The 22,084-nt window shown below is 34.1% G+C and overlaps 3 protein-coding genes across 3 annotated transcripts in view; 2 read left to right on the top strand and 1 right to left on the bottom strand.

Moving 5' to 3' along the window:
- LOC132717498 (ATP-dependent DNA helicase DDX11-like) overlaps positions 1–10,232 on the bottom strand; it is a 55,540-nt gene extending 45,308 nt beyond the window's left edge. Inside the window, exons 1-8 of the mRNA XM_060700982.1 lie at positions 10,091–10,232; positions 8,403–8,544; positions 7,629–7,780; positions 7,122–7,231; positions 3,716–3,744; positions 3,224–3,288; positions 2,870–2,947; positions 1,519–1,743 (exon numbers count right to left, since the gene is read on the bottom strand). Of these exons, the coding sequence (XP_060556965.1) occupies positions 1,519–1,743; positions 2,870–2,947; positions 3,224–3,288; positions 3,716–3,744; positions 7,122–7,231; positions 7,629–7,780; positions 8,403–8,487 (744 nt within the window). The 5' untranslated portion in view covers positions 8,488–8,544; positions 10,091–10,232. The remainder of the gene's footprint in view (positions 1–1,518; positions 1,744–2,869; positions 2,948–3,223; positions 3,289–3,715; positions 3,745–7,121; positions 7,232–7,628; positions 7,781–8,402; positions 8,545–10,090) is intronic.
- A 4,153-nt stretch (positions 10,233–14,385) lies between these two features.
- On the top strand, positions 14,386–20,977 carry LOC132717499 (E3 ubiquitin-protein ligase TRIM13-like; the record flags this gene model as incomplete). The annotated part of the gene is given in 3 exon segments (XM_060700983.1): positions 14,386–14,508; positions 20,365–20,740; positions 20,958–20,977. Coding segments are annotated over 2 exon segments (387 nt in total), but the record flags the coding sequence as incomplete, so codon positions are not given.
- On the top strand, positions 15,200–16,394 carry LOC132717494 (tripartite motif-containing protein 2-like). The gene is made up of 3 exons (XM_060700979.1): positions 15,200–15,557; positions 15,839–16,014; positions 16,374–16,394. The coding sequence occupies exons 1-3, from the start codon at positions 15,200–15,202 to the stop codon at positions 16,392–16,394; spliced, it is 555 nt and encodes a 184-aa protein (XP_060556962.1).
- Positions 20,978–22,084: the final 1,107 nt, after the last annotated feature.

Here is a 22,084-nt window from a genome sequence, read left to right on the forward strand (position 1 = left end):
GGAAGATTTTTAAGTTTTTGCTGTACTCATATAAGGAAAATCAATGACCCCCGGGATGAGGCAAATTTTGACCCCAGGGCTTTAATTTGAACAAACTTTGTAGACAATTACTTGAAGATGTTTCATGCTTTATATCTAAACTCTAGCTATTTGGGTTTTTTCAAAGAAGATTTTTAAGTTTTTGCTATACACATATAAAGGAAAATTAATGTCCCCTGGGGTGGGGCCAATTTTAACCCTTGGGCTTTTATTTGAACAAACTTGGTAGACACTCACTAGAAGATGCTTTGTGCTTTATATCTAAACTCTAGCTATTTGAGTTTTTTCAATGAAGATTTTTTAAGTTTTTCCTTTACACATATAAGGTAAATCAATGATCCCTGGGGCGGGGCCAATTTTGACCCCAGGGCTCTTATTTGAACAAACTTGGTAGACATCCATTAGAACATGATTCATGCTGAATATCTTAGCTCTAGCTCTTTGGGATCTCTAAAAGAAGATTTTTAAGTTTTTACTATATGCATATAGGGAAAATCAATGACCCCCTTGGGCCGGGCTAATTTTGACCCCATGGCTTTTATTTGAACAAACTTGGTAGACACCCATTAAAACATGTTTCATGCTAAATTTCTTAGCTCTAGCTCTTTGGGTTCTTTAAAAGAAGAATTTTTAAGTTTTTACTATATGCATATAGAGAAAATCAATGACCCCCTGGGCCCGGGCCAATTTTGACCCCAGGGCTTTTATTTGAACAAACTTGGTAGACACTTACTAGAAGATGTTTCATGCCAAATATCTAAGCTCTAGCTATTTGGGTTGTTACGAAGAAAATATCTAAAGTTTTTTCTTTTGGTTGCCATGGCAACCAGAGTTCTGCATGGAATTAAATTCTTTGAACAATTTTCAAAGGTGACCACCAAAGGAACATTCCTGTGAAGTTTGGATGAAATTGGCTTAGTGGTTTATGAGGAGATGTCATTTAAAGTAAAAGTTTACGGACGCTGGACGGACGGATGACGGCCAGACGCCGGACGAAAAGCGATCACAAAAGCTCACCCTGTCACTTTGTGACAGGTGAGCTAAAAAGACAAAGATTCTAATCTTGTGATATCATCCAAGAAACTTTCATAAAAATAGACATTGTCAAATTTCACTTAACAAAAATTAAGGGTTTATGGGAAAGTGGTTAAGGTTTACGACTAAGTATTCTACAGAAGACTTTAAAATCTTTCATATGAGAAAACTATACCTTCAGTTTATGGAAGGTTAATGGTTTTACTAGTGTCTGAAATAATGCTTAGAGGGATATGTAAAGTTTTCCCCACACACATGTGCCAGGTATCTAAGGTGAAAAAGAATTAATAAAGATTGCCAAACTTTTAACCTGGATAATTCTTAAAGTCAGACAAGTTGTACATTATCCAACTATCAAACATTAGAATTAATGATCCCCAAACCACCTCACTTCACTTTGAAAGCCAGAGCTCATCTAACACTGTACCAGAAATATATTCTTACTTTTGTACAGTGAACATCAGTCTCATCATCGTCTTCATCATCAGAATCCTTATCATCACCAGCATCATCACTATGATATTCATCAAGAACCAGATTATCATCATCATCATCATGGATATCACCCGATTCTTGCACAAGTTTCTCTATCTCCTGTTTGTAAGCATCTTTAATATCACTTGACGCTGTTTTTAACAGGTCATCAAAGTCATCTTCCAGCTGAACTCTCTAATGGAGAATATAAGAAACAAACATAATATATTATATAATATTCCATATTGACTAAGTAACAGACATGGTTTTTTATTACATGCTTTTCAGTGGTTTATAGAAATATATCAGTGATATAAAACTGGTAATTTCACTGTTTGAAACAGTGAAATTACCACTTTGATAATTTCACTGTTTTGAATTTAAGCCCCTTACATTGTTTCAGTGAAATACCAGCGTGCACAATACTGGGAACCAACTTAATGACGTGACGTCGTAAATGACGTCACGTTGTATTATTTTTTCTTGTGAACACCAAAAGTTCATATTTCACTCGTGGCTGCGCCACTCGTGAAATATACCTTTTGGTGCTCACTCGGTGAAATATATTCCGATCTTACACTGAACTAAACAAATATCCTCTATATCATTTTACAGTAGAAAATCTATTTTTAGCATCAGTGACCTTGTTCCAATTAACATGAAACACAACCCCAATGGTAGAATTCCATGAAACGTATAGCCATGATAAATATTTAAGATATCAGTAAATAAAAGAAGATCCAGAAGTGTGAATGAGGTATGAAATGAAAAACAGAAGGCAGACAAACAGAAATTACACCACTTTCCTGAACCTACACTAAACAAGCTGTATCGCTAAAAGAAATGGATGCTCTTCAAACCAGCAGTTTTGTCAATGTATCTCAATGCAAAATATGGTGTTCAAAAGTGTATAAATATGATTTTTACAAAATCCACCCAAAGACAGAGGACCATCCAAGGTATCTACTTACCAATTATGTAAGCTATTGGTCAATAAATGAAGATAATAAGAGAAGCTGTAGAATGGGCAATAAAACACATGACATGGGAGGATAAAGCAGTGACTTTATGCTCTCTGAATTTGTCAGTAAGAATAATAAAAGAAATGGCAAATTGTTCAATGAAACCGGAGCTTTGTGTTTTTAAGAGCATATTGTGAATACTTCCACATACATTCAGACAAAACTTCGTAAAAGGTGAAATCAGTTACATGACTTTTAACATATTTGGGATAAAAAGAGAATTACTCTTGACAAATTGACATCTGCAATTCTTGCGGTAAGTTAGTTTGATTAAATACTTTGTTTAGTCCTATAGTTACCTTTCTTTTTGATACTTTTCTTGTCTTCTTTATTTCAGAAAGTTTTGCCTCCCTCTTCATTCTTTGTTCTATTTCTTCCTGCATAGTTACAATACTCATAATTAGTTTAAATACAATTTACTTTTTTGTAAATAAAGAAACTTTCTATACAACTATATATTCATAAAAGAAATAGTTCAATCAAGATTTGAAGAAGCATTATTCAATAACAGAACTTTTTTCTGAGTGAACAAAGTTTGTCCATTAATAATTGTTTTTAAATAATTCACATAACAAATAACAGAACAATTGTAAATTCCTAGACAGAATATATGTTTGTTAAATTTGAAATTACATGTCATCTTAACATCTTACTTTAACTTTCTTTGTTTTCTCTTCTGTTTCCTGTTTGGCCTTGAAGTCTGAGATCCAGTCAAGCTCTGCAAGGTCAAGGTTCAAGTGAAATATAACTACAGCTGTCACTGGAGTGACAAATAACCCAAATTTCTCATTGACATAAAATTTCATGTAGGCTGTATTAAAGTCTTAAAATAAATATAGGATTTCTAGAGGCCACGATGGAGACAGGACATACTTAGGGGGCTACTCAGTGTCTTGTCCTCTCTATTGTTCTTCAGTCACAAAACAATAGCCATGTAAATGCCTATATAATGAATAACATCAAAGAGAAAGTACAGCTACCTATTGTTCCTGTAGCCACCCTAGTATCCCAACGCAAGCACACAGAGGCAGACTGACCGACACTACAAAGTGACCATTGCTTAAAACACACAACCTTATTTAAATACAACACATTATTTTCATTTTTCAACTTAACAAAGCAATGTATTTTATAACATACAATACCTCCTGTGTCTTTGCTGACATTTGAGTCACTGAAAAAGAAATTTTCAACATCTTATTAAACTTATCATAAATCAAACTGGTACAGTATGTAAATTTCATGGCCACTTGCAATATCAAAGAGATCAAATGATTGACACTTTACAAATGACAATGCATTTACAAATGTTTAGAAATTAATCTTTAAGGTTATCTTGTGGTCAATCATATTACAATCTGTTAAACAAGAGGGCCATGATGGCCCTAGATCGCTCACCTGACTTATCAAACTCATCCAAACAATTACCTAGACAAGCATTCTGACCAAGTCTCATGACAGGTGAGTCAAAAATGTGACCACTACAGTGTTAACAAGGATTATCCATATTTGAGCAGTGCGACCTAGTTTTTTACCCAGGTGACTCATATTCAAACTTGACCTAGAAATCATCAAAACAAACTTTCAGACCAATTTCCAGGATACATGGATCAAAACAGTAGCAACTAGAGTGTTAACAATATTTTTCTATTTTTAGCTCCGGTGACCTAGTTTCACATGCGATTTTGAACTCATCCAAGCAATTACCTAGACAAGCATCCTGACCAAGTTTGATGATAATTGAGTCGAAAATGTGACCACTAGAATGTTAACAAGGTTTTTCCATATTTGGGCGGTGTGACCTAGTTTTTCATCCAAGATGACCCATGTTCGATCTTGACTTAGAAATCATCAAAACAAACTTTCAGACCAATTAACAACTTATATTTGGATCACAACAGTAGCCACTAGAGTGTTAACAAGATTTTTCTATTTTTAGCTCCTGTGACCTAGTTTTCATCCGAGATGACCCATGTTCGATTTATTCCCAGCAATGACCTAGACAAGTTTCCTGACCAAGTTTGATGACAATTGAGTCAAAATTGTGACCACTAGAGTGTTAACAGGGTTTTTCTATTTTTAGATCCTGTGACCTAGTTTTTCATCCGTGATGACCCATGTTTGAACTCATCCGAGCTATCACCTAGTCAAGCATCTTGATCAAGTTTGATGATGATTGATGCAAAAATGTGACCGCTAGAGTGTTAACAAGGTTTTTCTATTTTTAGCTCCGGTTACCTACTTTTTCATCCGATATGACCCATGTTCAAACTCATCCGAGCTATCACCTAGATGTCGTAGGGCGAATTGTAAAATAAAAGAGTTATGTGTTTGAGTTGATAAATAAATTAAATAGATAAATAATTGAATAAATCATGCGTGTTGTTTTTATTTTTTATTCCCCTTATTATTACTATTGTCAAAACAGTCCTATAAACCTTTCCTGTATACCTATACAGTAGCCGAATTATCTTTCCAATCTATACTTTTTCTTTCTTCATAACCTATTACATAATAATAAGTCACTTTCTATCTAACCTGTGACCCGTTTACATTGTACACGAATGCAATGCTTCATTGCATTCACCATTAACAGTTTATTATATATAGACGTACATTGTAAACTTTTCAATAAATATTGTTATATATCTTTGATATATCTTTTTACTTCACAGTTTCCAATCCATTCCAAAGGACCCATGATTGTCCATCAAGTATTATAAATGTTGTTTTCGCGGACAGCTTATCAGCTGCGGCAGTAATATAAGCTCTACCGACGAGTGAACCCGTGACATAGACAAACATCCTGACCAAGTTTAATGATGATTGAGGCAAAATTGTGACCTCTAGAGTGTTTACATGGTTTTTCTATTTTTAGCTCTGGTGACCTAGTTTTTCATCCAAGATGACCCATGTTTGAACTCATCCGAGCTATCAACTAGACAAGCATCTTGACCAAGTTTGATGATGACTGATGCAAAAATGTGACCGCTAGAGTGTTAACAAGGTTTTCCTATTTTTAGCTATGGTGACCTACTTTTTCATCCGAGATGACCCATGTTCGAACTCATCAGAGCTATCACCTAGACATGCGTCTTGATCAAGTTTGATGATGATTGATGCAAAAATGTGTCCGCTAAAGTGTTAACAAGGTTTTTCTATTTTTAGCTCCGGTGACCTACTTTTTCATCCGAGATGACCCATGTTCAAACTCATCCGAGCTATCAACTAGGTAAGCATCCTGATCAAGTTTGATGATGATTGATGCAAAAATGTGACCGCTAGAGTGTTAACAAGGTTTTTCTATTTTTAGCTCCGGTGACCTACTTTTTCATCCGAGATGACCCATGTTCGAACTCATCCAACTATCACCTACACATGCGTCTTGATCAAGTTTGATGATGATTGATGCAAAAATGTGTCCGCTAGAGTGTTAACAAGGTTTTTCTATTTTTAGCTCCGGTGACCTACTTTTTCATCCGAGATGAACCATGTTCAAACTCATCCGAGCTATCAACTAGGTAAGCATCCTGACCAAGTTTGATGATGATTGATGCAAAAATGTGACCGCTAGAGTGTTAACAAAGTTTTTCTTTTTTTAGCTCTTGTGACCTAGTTTTTCATCCGAGATGACCCATGTTCGAACTCATCCGAGCTATCACCTAGACAAGCAACTTGAACAAGTTTGATGATGATTGATGCAAAAATGTGACCGCTAGAGTGTTAACAAGGTTTTTCTATTTTTAGCTCTGGTGACCTACTTTTTCATCCGAGATGACCCATGTTCGAACTCATCCGAGCTATCAACTAGATAAGCATCCTGACCAAGTTTGATGATGATTGATGCAAAAATGTGACCGCTCGAGTGTTAACAAGGTTTTTTTATTTTTAGCTCCGGTGACCTACTTTTTCATCCGAGATGACCCATATTCGAACTCATCCGAGCTATCACCTAGACAAACATCCTGACCAAGTTTGATGATGATTCAGGCAAAAATGTGACCTCTAGAGTGTTAACAAGTTTTTTCTATTTTTAGCTCTTGTGACCTAGTTTCTCATCCTAGATGACCCATGTTCGAACTCATCCGAGCTATCAACTAGATAAGCATCCTGACCAAGTTTGATGATGATTGAGGCAAAAATGTGACCTGTAGAGTGTTAACAAGATTTTTCTATTTTTAGCTCTTGTGACCTAGTTTTTCATCCGAGATGACCCATGTTCGAACTCATCCGAGCTATCAACTAGACAAGCATCCTGACCAAGTTTGATGATGATTAAGGCAAAAATGCAACTGCTAGAGTGTTAACAACTAAATGTGAACGGACGACGGACGGACGACGGACAATCATCGATCCTAAAAACTCACCCTGAGCATGCTCAGGTGAGCTAAAAAAACCTCTGATACTAGAGTATCATATATTATACAAGACATGTAGATCAAAGGCTCTTTCTTACAAGATGAAGGTACCATGTAAAAAGATGCCCAAAAACAGGGTTTAAAACCATTTTAATGTCTTTTTTGCAATTTAGTCATACTAATGTAAAATTACCAGTTTTCTTTATTTTCTGCAGAAATCATTTCTTCCAGTTCAAGTTTCTGTCTTTCTTGAAAATCTTTTAGCCACCTGAGTGCACCACAGATCAGACTTAAAGACTTGCCCTGAAATTTCATATGTAAAAGAAAAATAAAAGTTTTACTGTGTATTTTGATTTTACTTACCCTGAAAAAAAATTATTAATACTTTTTATATAAATTCCAAATGTGACTTTAAGACTTGAAGCCTGAACATTTGGGAAATTAATACTTTTCCACTGGGGAAGTGTCATAAAATCATTCACTTGGGAGACACAGTACCTTACAAAATATGTATAATACACTTTGTCAAATTTGATATTCATAACGTTCATTGTTAATGTTGAAGACAATGAATTTAAAGCATCATTAAGTATATAGTCTAGTACATGTATGCACAAGCTAGCCCTGCCTTATAAAGGTGTCATTGGTAAGTTCATATTGCAGCTGGTATTCAGGGGGTTTAATGATGAAAGCAACATACCGTTCCAGTGGGACTTTCAAATATGCCGACCCTGCCCTGCTCCAGACATGTGTACAACTCACGCATGAATCCTTCCTGTATATCATACGGTTTGAATGGGAACGGAAACGCTTCAGGTAGATTGACCGGCCTGGATGAATATTCTGTGGAAACTAGAATGATCATTTTAACATTAAATAATATGAAAATTTTGATATCACAAAAAAACTTAACATCCTGAAAGATCAAATTTAATATTAAGATGAAATATTATAATACAAGTTCAAACTGTAATATGCGCAAATAAATACAGTTTTGTTCTCTTTTCAAATATAATAAAGTATTCAAAAACTATTCATCATAAAGTACTTTGTTTTAACACCACAGTAGGACTTAAGAAATGTTATGCAAGATCCATTTTTTCATTTTTTTTTTTCACAAATAAATTTTCTCATTTACAAAACCTAATGTAAATTAAAAGAACATCCATAAATCTAATTTTCAATTATCAACACAAGCCATGTTAGTACAAAAAATAGATAATGCTGATGCTTTGACAGTAATCCAGAAAAGACCTTTGACCTGTTGAATAATGCATACATTTGTGTCTTCAATATTTACATTCATCATTTGTGAAGGATTTATAGATCTAGCATTAAGTTTGTAAGAAAATTAGATTAATTGTCTTCAGTAGTTCTAAACTTTAAGTTTTAAGTCTTAAAAGGTTTTTAGTTAGGAATTCTGTTTTTCTCTATAAATTCAGTTAATGCAACAATGGGCAATGAAAAGTTCTACCTTTAAGGCCTTGGTTTCCTGTCAGTGTATTATCCATTACAAGGCTTGAGAGCAGATCATCACCTTCTTCATCAAAATCATCCATTACTAGTCAATGGTTCTACTTTACAGTCTTTAGCATGTAATCTGAATAAACGAGTCTCTGAAAAATAAAATAAAGATAACTGAAAAAAGTTACGTTTTCATACACACAAGATGTCTTGAGGGAAAATATGAAGATACTTGATCCTCATGGATCCCAACATGTTAACCCCAAAAATTTATCATATGCAGGGATCTTTGCCAGCATATACAATGTACTTGAGTTGTAACTACAAAAATCATTTAATTTTGCAACTTTTCAAAGATAAAACAAGTGATATTCATGCAAAATTAAAACTCAAATCTGAATTCAGATTTAAGAAACAAAATCTTTATATTCTAAGACCCTCTCAGCACACACAAAAATATCTACCTCGATGTATTGCAATGCCGTCTAGTCCAACTAATTTTACTGCGCGATGAGATATTGTGCTATTTTCGTGTCTGGGCAATATCTTGTCTCTACATTTCACCATAGATTGATAGAAAGCACGAAAAATATCTCAGAATCTAGCTTTGGCACATCAACATATTTTGACTGATCCGGATATTCAAAGTACGCATGCTAGGTTCCCGCTGGTACCCAGCTTCGCTCAATCTTTAATATGCGAAAAGGGGTACGCATCAGGTACATCCGGGTCAGCATTTGTATACATGTAATGTCAGGAAATTTAAAAAGTTAGTGCAAATAACTACTAAAAGTGCATACCTACAGACGTTTTGGATTAACTTTGGACGGTCAGCGATAGTATTATAGCTGCCTTTTCTGTTTCAACTGTTTACATGCACTGACATTAGTTTGTTATTAAGAAAAAGATCGATTTATGTTCAAAATCGTCTACTTTCGGCTCAGTCCAGCGATGGCCGACCTAGACAAAAAAGTGCATTTTCGCTTTAAAATTCCACCTTTTGTCTTACCAACTGGTCTAATATTGTACATTTTTCGAAAGAGAAATCATTTCTGCGTAGATTGCACTTTATTTGGTGAAAATTGGTTGACAATTAACAAAGATCTGGGAGGTAACATAAGGCCTGGTGGTAGGTCCGCTGGCGAACCTTTCTACCTTTACTATATTTATAGTATATATGGATGAAATTTTTAAAAACAAATTTCCTTTGTTGATTTATTGAAAATAAGATATTTTAAAAACATTTTGAGTGAAAAAATATTTTATTAGTGAAAAAAAATATTTATAAAAAATATGTGGGCGTGGTCATGTACATGCATACTATCCAAGCCATGCACCGATTGCCTGTGATCTGATATATTGGACCTGGGACGGAAGAAGGTATCTATCCAGAAATAGACTAGGTGTTTAGATCATGCAGTCTACAAGTTCATATTATCTTTTGTTTTCTTTTCTTCATTCTTATATGGTAAAAGGTTTAACAAGATTTATGATCAAGACAGATACCACATTTGTGTTAAAATGTTAAGTTTTTATTGATTTTATACAGGTGGTGTGTGTTCAAGTCGGGGAATGATGTCTGGCTGCGAAGTTATTGTACAATGGGTATGAAACAATTCGAGGGCGAATCGGGGTCGAATAAGCAACATCAAAATGATATGATGAAATTATGTAAATTATTTGCATTTATTTACGTACGATTTTAATTCAAATCACCAGAATCAATATTAATATAACAATTAATGTATGGAGTAATTTAAACGTCTGTGATTTGTTTCAATTGTTGGTAAAAAATAATTTTTCCGAATAAATTTCCCGCAAAATAATTCATTCGGAAGACCTCGCCGATTCACGTAATAATATATTAACCCAACGAAATGAAATGAACGAATATATAAATAATAGAATTCATATTGGCAAAATCATTTTAGTGTGAAACAAATGTAAGTAATCCGTGTGTCCAATGGAATACCTATAAATGTCGTTCAGACTGTATTTGTAAAGTTAAATGTAGGCTTTTTATAATTAAGGCTGTTCGGTTTTTGTTCTTTCATGAACATTTTTGTTTCAGTTATCATTAAACATAGGCCCACTAGTCATCGCAATCTTTTGAAACATATTACCAATGCCACTCAAATTGACAGCAAAAGAAAAAAACAACGAGCATAGGTAACAATGCCTTATATCATGGCCTAAAGGGGGTAAGATGACCAGACCAACGGTGATAGGCCTTTCTAGTCCTTTTAAACTTAAAACCAAGGCCAGTCCCAGGGAAGGCAGTCCACAACAGGACTTCAAATGAGTTTTGGAAGCAATAAAATCCAAGAAAATAACCTCACGTACCACAGTAAAGCTCACACAAATTACGATGATAGGCCTTTTTTCGGGGTTCTTGTCGAATAAAACGGAAGGTTGTAGGCTCAGGGAACACATCAATGCTCACACAATCCACTGTGATAGGTCTTTCAGGAGGTACTTAATTGTTGCAACTAAACCCACGTTGATCGCCTCATGGTACACAGTAAAGCTCAAAAGAACTCCCCGCTGTGATTGGACTTTTAGGGGGTGCAGATGGCCATAAAACCCGCGGTGATAGCCTCAAGTTAAAAAGTTTACCTAACACCACTACGTACTGTGATAGACATTGTATCTTGTCGCAAAAGATCCCAACGATGATAACCTCAGGGAATACAGTCAAGCTCGCACAAATCACGGTGATAGGCCTCTTTTCGGGGTTCTTGTCGCAACAAAACGTAAGTTGGATCACATTCAAGCTCATTCAAGCTCACACAAATTAAGGTGATAGGCCTTTTAGGGGATCTAGTCAGAATAAAATACAAGGTGATAGCCTCTTGGAATAAAGTCAAGCTCAAGCAACCCACGGTGATACGCCTTTGAGGGCGTTTTGGTTACCATAAAACCAAGGGTGATAGCCTCGATAGCATATTGAAACAGAATCAAGCTCATATAACCCAAGGTGATAGCCCTTTTAGTGGTTTTTCAGCGCAACAAAACCCAAGGTGACAGCCTCAGTGAACAGACTAGAGTTCAAGCAATCCACGGCGATATGCCTTTTGGGGGTTATGGCCGCAATCAAAACTAAAGGTGATAACCTCAGGGAACACAGTCAAGCTCAGACAACCGGCGGTTAAAGGTGTTTTATGGGGTTTTGGTCGCGAAAAAGTCAACATGGAGCCTCGGGGAACACAGTGAACATACACAACCTACTATGATAGGCCTTTAAGGTTTTTTTGTCACAATTAAACGCACGGCGATAGTATAAAGAAACAAAGTTGAGCTCGGACAACCACGGTGATAGGCCATTAAGGAGCTTTTTGGTCGCAATTAACCCATTGTTATAACCTCAGGGAACACAGTCAAGCCCAAAAAAAACCTCAATATGATATGCCTTTAAGAAGGTTCTGGTCGCAATAAATCCCACGGTGATAGTCTCAGAGAAAACAGTCAAGCTGACATAAACGAGGCCTTTTATGGGTTCTTAGAGCAATAAAACTCTAGGTGAAAGTCTTAGGGGGGCACAATTAAGGTCACCAATCCAACGGTGATACGCCTCTTAGAGGATTGGGGTTATAACCTCAGGGAGCACATTCAAGTTCACATAACCCACGGTGGTAAACTTTTAAGGCTTTTTTTGTCGCAAGAAAACCTAATTGATGGCCTCAAGGTACAGAGTCAAGCTCACAAAACCCACGGTTGGAGGCCGTATGGGGGTTCTCGACTCAATAAATCCCATGATGATAGCCTCAGGAAACACAGTCCAGCTCACACAACCCACGGTGATAGGTCTTATTAGGGGTTCTGTTTCGCAATAAAACTGACGGAAACCGACGGTGATAGCCTCAAAGAACACAGTAATGCTCATACAATTCATGGGGAAAAGCCTTTAGTGGGTTCGTGATGCACTTAAACGCACATTAATAGCCTCAAGAAACACAGTCAAGCTAGCACAACTTATGGTGATAGGTCTTTTAGAGGATTCTTGTCTCACTCAATAAACCCTACGGTGATAGCCTCAGGGAGCACAGTCATTCAACTAACGATGATATTCTTTTTTGTAGATCTATTCGCAATATAACCCACGGTGCATTCCTCAGGGAACACAGTCAATCTCACACAAACCATGGTGATAGGCCGCTAAGGGGATTCTTGTAGCAATAGTACCCATGGTGATAGCCTCGTAGAATACAGTCAAGCTCACACGGTGATATGTCTTTAAGGAGGTTTTGGTCGCAATAAAACCAACGGTGACAGCTTTATGGAACACAGTCAATCTATATTCTACTAGTCTCTCATTTTTGATACGATCAATCTCTGTTTCTGGCACAGAAATGCAACTTAAAGCTTTGAAATTCAACCTTATTTTTATCTAAAATATCCACAACATTTTGCACACACTTTGTCTATTAGTTCAGACGTGGAGACATATTGTATTTCTTTTGTTTCACTTTCGTAACTCATCCGCCAGCTATAACAACCAAGTGGAGTTGCCTTTGGAGTACTACGTAGTTTAGTATTTTCCTCTCTCATATTTGTATTTTCAGCCATCTTGATATTTGTAATTGTCTATGTACACGGTACGGCAGTCCGTCATCGTTTAAGTATTTTTATGGTACTGAATTCCAATTGGCGTCCGCGCCGAAGCGCGGCGCCTCTTATGGTTTGTGAAAGGGCGACAGCAACTTCTCGAGCTTTTAAGTCGGTCATAATAAAAGCCGATCATTCCGATCGGTATGGGGGTGCTTGATTATTAATTAAAAATGAAATGTCGCGATATGTACAATGAATAGGGAACTGGAGAATTTCGCAATGCAAACATTTTCAAATGAAATAACCTTTTCCGTCAATAAATCGCGTTCTTCGGGGTTTTTTATTTATCATTTTGTAGTACACAGTGGGTTATTATGGTATGTTATTGTTGTACATGTATCCGAAAGCTGTACATAGAATGATTGATGTCATATAGTCAATAGTTGATGACCTAAACATTATGAAAGTCTGAAAATCAATTTATAGAGGGATGTACTCCTATCGGTAATTCCCGGTTTTTCCCGGTCTATTTTGACTGGGATTTACTAGTGACCGGCGAATAGTATCACACGTTTATTGTCCGGTCTCTCCCGGTTTTGGAGTAGATGTTTGATATCGTTACAGAACAGAACAAATATTTTACAGATAAATAAGCTTTTTTCCAAACTGAATGTGTGTCACTTAGTTTGGTTACAATAATTAATTATCTGTAAAATATTTGTTCTGTTCTGTAACGATATCAAACATCTACTCCAGGGGGTCTTCGCTAATAGCGATAACATAATAAGGGACAATTACACTTAATAATCACGATCATAAAGAAATAACAAGTAATATTCTAATCTCTAGCATGCCAATCAAAGTTCATAATGAACAATGTCTTTCGTCCGTTCATTCATAACTGATATACAATTCTGGTAAAAACCAATTAACAATTGAAAAGTTTATAAGAATATCTTGTCATCATATGTCTACTAGTTCATCTTCACCTGCTGCATTTCTTGCTTGGACGCCCTTTGATGCTTTGCATCAATGCTTTTCTTGTATTATATATAGACCGTTTCTTGAACCAACCAGTACTGAGGAATAAGTGTAATGTTTCTTGCTCAAGGAAACTACGACTTGCGGCTACTATGCGATTAGCGATCATAAAATCACTAGTCCGCCGCGTTAACCACTCGGTCATGCCGGTTCAGTTTATCCGGGCAAGTACACATGATATAGTGAAAAGTTGATGATAACAACCTTACGGAATTTCCGTGAAATTTCCGAAAATTTGTGAAGGTTGTTTTACAAAATCATTTTTAAATTTCAAAAGATATCTTAGGTATAAATTGTTTGTGAAGTTTACTCAGGTGCGTAAATCACGCCACTATCATGCATTTATATTACGTATTTACTATAAATAAACATTCAGACGACGCATTTTATAACCTTAGAACGCAATAAATCTGTTTTGGAAATTCCCTGATTTTTTAAAAATATAAATAATTTGTTCAGTGCGTTTAAATATTGAGTGGATTAGACATAGACAATAAGACACAGTTAAATATAAAAGAACACTGGAGGTAATTTTAATATTAATATTCTGATCTCGTAATATATATAAATATATAATTAAACAAATAAATAACACTGTTCATGAGTTATCTAATTTGATGATTTGCCAACCAGTTTCTCTTATGGTCATCAGAAGTGACGTCGTATAGTAACGACGACATTTGTGTGTACATACATGTGTACATAAAATCTAAGAATATTTATGACGTGATATGACATTTAGAAATATAAATATTAGAAGTTACAGCGCTATAGTTTATCAAACTTGTATAAATCTTGTTTTCGGTATGACAGTTCTATAATAATATATCCTTAATTCTTTATGATAGGCAAAATCGCATGAATTATTTGGCGTTTTATTTAACGTTAAGTTCATACGTTTTGAATAAACCGACGTAATATTACGATAACTATCAGTTCAGAACAATTTTTTTTTGTAAATGATCTGAATTAAAAATAAATACAAGAAAGAAAGCAATCACTGTTTACATTTAATCATTGCTTAACTTTGAATAGACGAATGAAAATGAAAACAAGCAGGAATGTTATAAATGGAATTAGAAGCACACTTTGAACATCAACTTCCTACTATCAACAAAAAAACAACACTGCAATGGCCGGCGAACCGAAGAAAAAATCTAAAATATTATGAATGCGTATTTATGAAACGTAACGTTTATTTTTAAGTGTATGTCAGCAATGGAAAACGAAGAAATAGAGTCCATATTAAATTGTCCAATTTGTATGGAGGAATACAATGACCCGCGTATCCTGCTGTGTCAACATACATTTTGTGAAGCCTGTTTATCAACCTACATCAAAGACTTAAGTAAGAACAAACCGCTAAATGTTAGGTCATTTCCGTGCCCTATTTGTCGACACAAAACAAAACTGAGAAATAACGCCGACGACGCATCGTCATTCGAAAAAGATTTGACAAAGATAGCATTGCTGCAGTCCAAACACATCCTCCTAATGCAAGATGATGAGTCATCAGATGAAAGTGACATATTCGCGACACAAACCATGACAACGCAAACAGAAGACGGAAATAAAGGTAGGATTAACTAAATGTACTTGTTATGAATGATTATACTTTCTTTAAAATTTTCTAAAAAGATTACTACATGTAATAGTCTTTTAAAGTTTTTGAGGATATGGCAAGATTTTTAAAACAGGTAACAATCGGTCCTTTAGTGTGCAAGATGACACCTTATGAAACTGGATCCAATGGACTATGCCGCATCAGCTGTACATTAATCATACCATTTTCAGCTTATAAGATACTAAATAATTATTCTGATATTTATTCAAGACAACTGATTATTCTTGTTACAGATTCCAATTCAACGTCATTACCTACTGAAAGTGTTAACGGTAACATTCGAAAACCACCTTTGAAAAGATACAGAAAACGTACAGTGAAAAAGATTAAAAAGAGTAAAGAAAGAATTGCCATGAAACAAAATCAACAGCTCAAGAAGAAAAATAAAGAATCGGAGATTAAATCAGACGTACTGGAAACTCTCGATCTGGATTATATGGATTATTTTCTCAATAACTTCATTCTGATACCTATTATTTCTTGGAGTTCGACAGGAATTACCCGTCATTTGATTTTTGCTATATTTGCACTTCTTTTTATCATAATAATCACAGTCATAGTTTTAGCTCATGTGCCGTATCTGTTTCTACTTGTAACAGTTATATGGTTGATACTATTTTACCGAGAAAGTTATGAAATACTGTCATCACATTGTAAAATTGTTGAGGTAAGGAAGTATCAAAAGTTCTTGGTTTTTTTCCTGCGGTTTGCCATGTTAATGTGTATTGTAGGAATTTTAAGCTGTTTGTATATTGTGCCATTTTTTAGCTCTTTGTGGACAACTTTTAGCAATGCTCTTTTGACAAACGATTCTGTAGTTTCAGTCTATGAGTTTAGGAAGAATTTCTTTGCTTTTCAATCAAAATTAGAGAACAATTGTCAAAATTTTAATATTCTCTCATACTTATTAATGAAACGATGTATAAATTTTTTACGCTTTTTAATTTGGTAATAAAAGTCAGGTATCAGAAAAACTATTAAAATTAGTTGTTCCTAAAAGAATCTATATCATTTAAAAAAATTATGTATATATATATATATATTTATATATAATTATAATGCTGTAACATTGTATTTTCTTTAAAATATATTTCTGAATAAATTCATGAATCAACATTATGTCTTTTTAAAGGTTAAATGAATTCTTTCGAAAATAATTTTTTTTCAACTATTGGCTAATTTATTTAAAATATATACTTTTGTAGATTGTAAAAATGAAGTAATTTTTAACAAACATTGGCGTGTATAATAATATCTTGGAATGCATTGTGTCCTTAATTTTGTAGTATAAGCTGAAGAAATTAATACATAATGAAATTCGTATTCAATATCATTACACTGGCACTTTTTATCATTTCTATCTATGTTTATATGTCTACCAGTTTCAATAAAGTTGATGAGACGACAAACGTAATCTAACAAGAGTTTATCTAGATTTTGGAAATTTCATCATAAAATAAATAATATTCTGATATTTCAAAATTAGTATAATAAAAATGACGATATTGAAGAGATGTCATATCTTTAGTTATTTACATAAATTTCCTGCTGTCTTATTTGAAAAATGACAATTAACTTAATAACATTTATATCTACTGAATTTATATCTACTGAAAAAGGAAACAACCAAATATCATTAAAACTAGCATTTTGTAATATGTCTCTTACTTTCGTAGCCCAATTGACAACATAATTATTTTCAGATTCATGTCTAAATTTATCAATGGTACTTGATAAAATACAATTACAGTTTTTTCATCATGTTAATCTAAAATATATTATCAGTATTTAAACATTGCCTTGTCTCCTTAAAGCTATTATACCTGAAATATTTCATTATTTCTGTTTGTCATTAGTTTTCACGACTCTTGAAGTCAGATGGAATAGAATATTGTAGAGTTATTAAAATCGGTGTCTTCTAAAGATGTTAATACATCTTTTTAAAGCATTATTTTCCCTTTTTGTTAACAATGTCAATTTATCAAAAAGAAATACTTAAACAGATAAAACAAAAGTACTTGAAAGTTCTAGTGCATAATGTTACATCAAAAATGTGTGCTAGTATTTTATTGGTGACATTGTGGACACGCAAGCGCTATCTTATCTGCCTCTCTAGAAAGGTGCACGTGTCGCAGTTTTATCTTGTTGATCGTTGTGAAAGGGTATAAGGAAATAAAATGTTTGAATAAGAGATATATAAGCTAACTGGTGGAAGATTTTTTGACCTGACCTAACATTTCTTTGTCATATTTTGAAACATTCACTTGTTATACGAATAACTGTTTGTGTTATAAACACATATATTATTTCATTAAAAAACATTTGTGATTAGTTAAGACCAAACTTACACAAACAAGCAATGAGAAAAATAAATCTCAGTACCTAAACAGTCAAACTTATTCATGCAAGATGCTGTATGAAAACGTGTTTTCAAACTATAGAAGAAAGTTTGTCTTAAAAAGGAATAATTGTTGCGTGATCAATCATTTGCGAATAATTTCAATTCGCAAAAATCGCAAATATATTTCCACGTCGCAAAATTAACCACATATACAGTACTTTTTTATATTTTAGATTGCTCAAAATTTACACAGGAAGTACTTTTAGGCACATCTCGTAGTTATTTGACATGATACGTTTCTGTTTTCTGCTTCGTCTAAAAATGATTGTTGGCAGTGTCCTTTACCACAGATTTAAAGCCCTTTTTATTGTATCAATTCGTCTAAGAACAATCTGAGGAGTCCGTTGCCTGTGAAAGTTATCCTACCTTTAATTGCTTATGTAACAATACACTTCAGTAATTGATTATTAAGCTTAATCATCTACTTAGGATTCATACAAATAATTTGAAAATGAGAAAATAATAAAAATATTGTTCTATTCAAATAAGTCTTGTCATTTCAATGAAATTGTTACCATGAAAAACAGAAAAACTAGAACGATTATTACCCCCACCAGCAACTTTGACTTTTAAAAAATAAGTGGTCTGAAGAAAACTTTGAACACAACCTACAGTAAATAAAGTATCAACAGCACTGTGTACAAAGAATTATTTCAATTATTTGCAATTCCAACCATGATCTTCATATAAACTTGTTTTACACTTAATTTGAATGCAATATCTGATTTCTAATTTTAATTATTGTCCGAAAACCATTTTTCTATTTTAAGTTATAGTGACACTTGATCCCGGGGGAGTGAGGGTCCAAATGCAATACAACCAGGGTTTCCACATAAGGTTGCTAAATACCAAGTGAGATTACAATATCTCATTTAAAAACTAATGTTATCTTCTGGAAACAATTTTTCTATTTTTGATAACAGTGACCTTGGCCCAAGGGGGTCTAAAAGCAATCTCAATCAGGGTCTTTATATTAGTTTGCTATATACCAAGGATGATTACAATATCTCATTCCTTTCTCTTGCTATTATCCGAAAACAATTTTTCTATTTTAAGCAATGGTTACTTTAACCTTAACCCCAAGGTGTCCGAAAACAATCCACAGCAATGTCTTCATATCAAATGGCTATTCACCAAGTTTGATTGCAATATCTAATTCCTAACTCTAGTTATTGTCCGGAAAACATTTTCTATTTTTAGTAACGGTGACCTTGCCCTTGAACCCAAGAGGTCCAAATGCAATTCAAATCAGGGTCTTTATATAAGCTTGCTATATACAAAGTTTGATTATAATATCACGTTTTTTTTAAATTTAGTTTTTGTCCGGAAAACATTTTTCTATTTCTATTGATGGTTTCCTTAACCTTGACCCCAGAATGTCCAAATAAAAGACCAATTGGGGTCTTCAAATAAGCTTGCTATATACCAAGTTTGATTAAAATATCTCATTTTAAACATAAGTTATTGTAAGGAAACCATTTTTACAATTTTTAGTAATGGTGACATTGACCATAACCCCAGGGGGTACAAATGCAGCACGAATCGGGGTCTTTATGTAAGTTTGCTATATACCAAGTTTGAATACAATATCTTATTCTAAGCTATTGTTATTGTCCGGAAACCATTCTTCTATTTTTAGTAAGTGTTACTGTAACCTTGACCTTGACCACAGGGTGGTCTAAATGCAATACCAGCTGAGGTCATTATATAAGCTTGCTAATATTTATACTAATTTTGAGTGCAATATCTCATTTCTATCTCTAGATATTGTCCGGAAACCATTTTTAAGTAACGGTGGCATTGACCAAAGGAGATCCAAATGCAAAACCAACCAAGTCCTCAAATATACTTACTATAAACCAAGTTTGATCACAATATATCATTTCTAACTCTAGAAATTGTCCGAAACCATTTTCCTTTTTTAGTAATGGTGACCTTGACCCCAGGGGGGTCTGTATGCTATATCAACCGGGGTTTCCACATAAGGTTGCTATATACCAAGTTTGATTACAATATCTCATTCCTAACTCTAGTTATTGTCCGGAAACCTTTTTTATTGATGGTGACCTTGACCTAAACACCAGGGGGTCCAAATGCAATACCAATCAGGGTTTCCACCCAAGGCTGTCAATCCTTTCAGGACAATGTTCAACATCAACTTCTTATGAAAGCTTTGCCTTCAATAGCCTACACAGTAAAGGTCACATGGCGAAGACACCAGGTGCCCTTATAAGCATTTTTCAGGCCAGAATGGGCACTAAAGAATGGTAAAAGGAGAAAACGTAGACCTGTACATTTGCATATATAAGACATAATATGATAGATAAAAGAAATTCATAGGTGTTTTTCTACTTACAGCTAGGCAATATGTCAAGTTCAGAATTGGAGACCTGTATTCTTGATTGTCCGCTATGTTTGAAAACATACGAAGATCCACGAATACTACCATGTCAGCATTCAGCTTGCGAAAAATGCCTGTCCTCTTACATCAAGCACATAATTGATAAAGGGGACCAGCAAACAGGACTTCCTTGCCCGGTCTGCAACCGAAAAACAAAGTTGAGAGATGCTTCATCGTTCAAGAAGAGCTTAACAATCGTCGCATTGCTTGATTCAAAACATCTAAAAGCTAAGATACAAAAGGCATCTGCTAAGAAGAAAAGCAATGCTAGGACAATTGCAACGCAAACTGGTTTTGAAGAAACATACATTGAATCAAAAGATAAAGTCAATGGTAAAGATGTTTGCTCAAAGTTATTGTACCTTAATATAAGATGTACAATTGAATAACCTAATACATGTAAAATGTACAAATTAATTATATAAAATAAATCACGCACTATGGAAGTGAAAGACTTAATATACATAAACTTTTCTGAATAAAGACAATATTACAACTAATGTAGTATATTTTTGCAATATTCATTATGCTTTATTCCATTTTATTTCAGTGATGAATAATGAAAAGGATGTTGTAAATAGAAAAAAGGACAAAAGTACACGTTTGGAAAACGGAAATTATGTCAAGGTGGCAACGCAAGAAAAAAATGACACTGTTCAAAATCCTGTTGGCAATAAAAATCAGACACGCCTACGTCCTAACGGTGTAACGTTTTTTCTTTTATTTTTGAACATTGATATCTGGGGGAAAATTGCATTTATGTATGTTTTATTTGTGATTGATTTAGCTTTCTTCACAGTGAGTTTGTTCATCCCTTACCTGACATTTTTCATTATAGCATTAGATTTAACTTTAAATTATGAAAGAAGGCTAAATTTTATTAAAGCGTTGTATGAAAATCAGATAATTACGAGAAAATGGCGATGTCTTTTCCTTCTGGTAAATCTGGAATGGTTCGAGGTTGTAGTAAACGGCCTCTTTACAACAATTTTCTATGCTGCAATTTTCAGTTACCTTGACACTTTCTATGATGCTATTTCTGAGAAACAGGCTGTTTTTACACTTACTGTTTTAGGAAAGAATTTCATTTTGAGATTGGTTAATATAAACTATCTTGATGATAAACTGCGTAACTTGCTCAGTGTCTTTGTAAAATTGGTTTTTAATGTGAACATTTAACACACACCAGTTTAATTGACTTTTCATGAAATATATTAGCAATAAAATGGTTTGACCTTTATCAGAAATATGAATGTACTCCGAGGTAGAGGTTCGTGTATATGTAACAGGTTTAGGGAAATCACATCATGTGAAGACTTTTATTTTTATAAAACAATGTTATAACTATCAACTGCAATGATTATAATGAAAAAACAAAACGTTGTGAGTTTAAAAAAACTTGATTGTATGAAGTGTATCACAATTAAATTTTGATTTTGGGAAATCTTAAAATATGATTATATATCAAAAATTAACCCCTTTTCTGTTTTACTTAATGTTTCCGCTGTTTTGTTGATCAAAGATTGCTTGCTGATAATTGGAATGAATTTATTTATACCAATTTTATTAATTTATTAATGTTTGTTAATATCCAAAGGCTCCAGACTTTTTTATTGTCTCTCTTTTAAGAAGTTGCAATAATGCTAATGGTGCAAAGACTGGAAATATGTCACTGCT

This window comes from Ruditapes philippinarum, unplaced genomic scaffold (assembly GCF_026571515.1).
Source record: "Ruditapes philippinarum isolate M1 unplaced genomic scaffold, ASM2657151v2 ctg2347_1_1_1_1, whole genome shotgun sequence".
Lineage (NCBI taxonomy): Eukaryota > Metazoa > Mollusca > Bivalvia > Venerida > Veneridae > Ruditapes > Ruditapes philippinarum.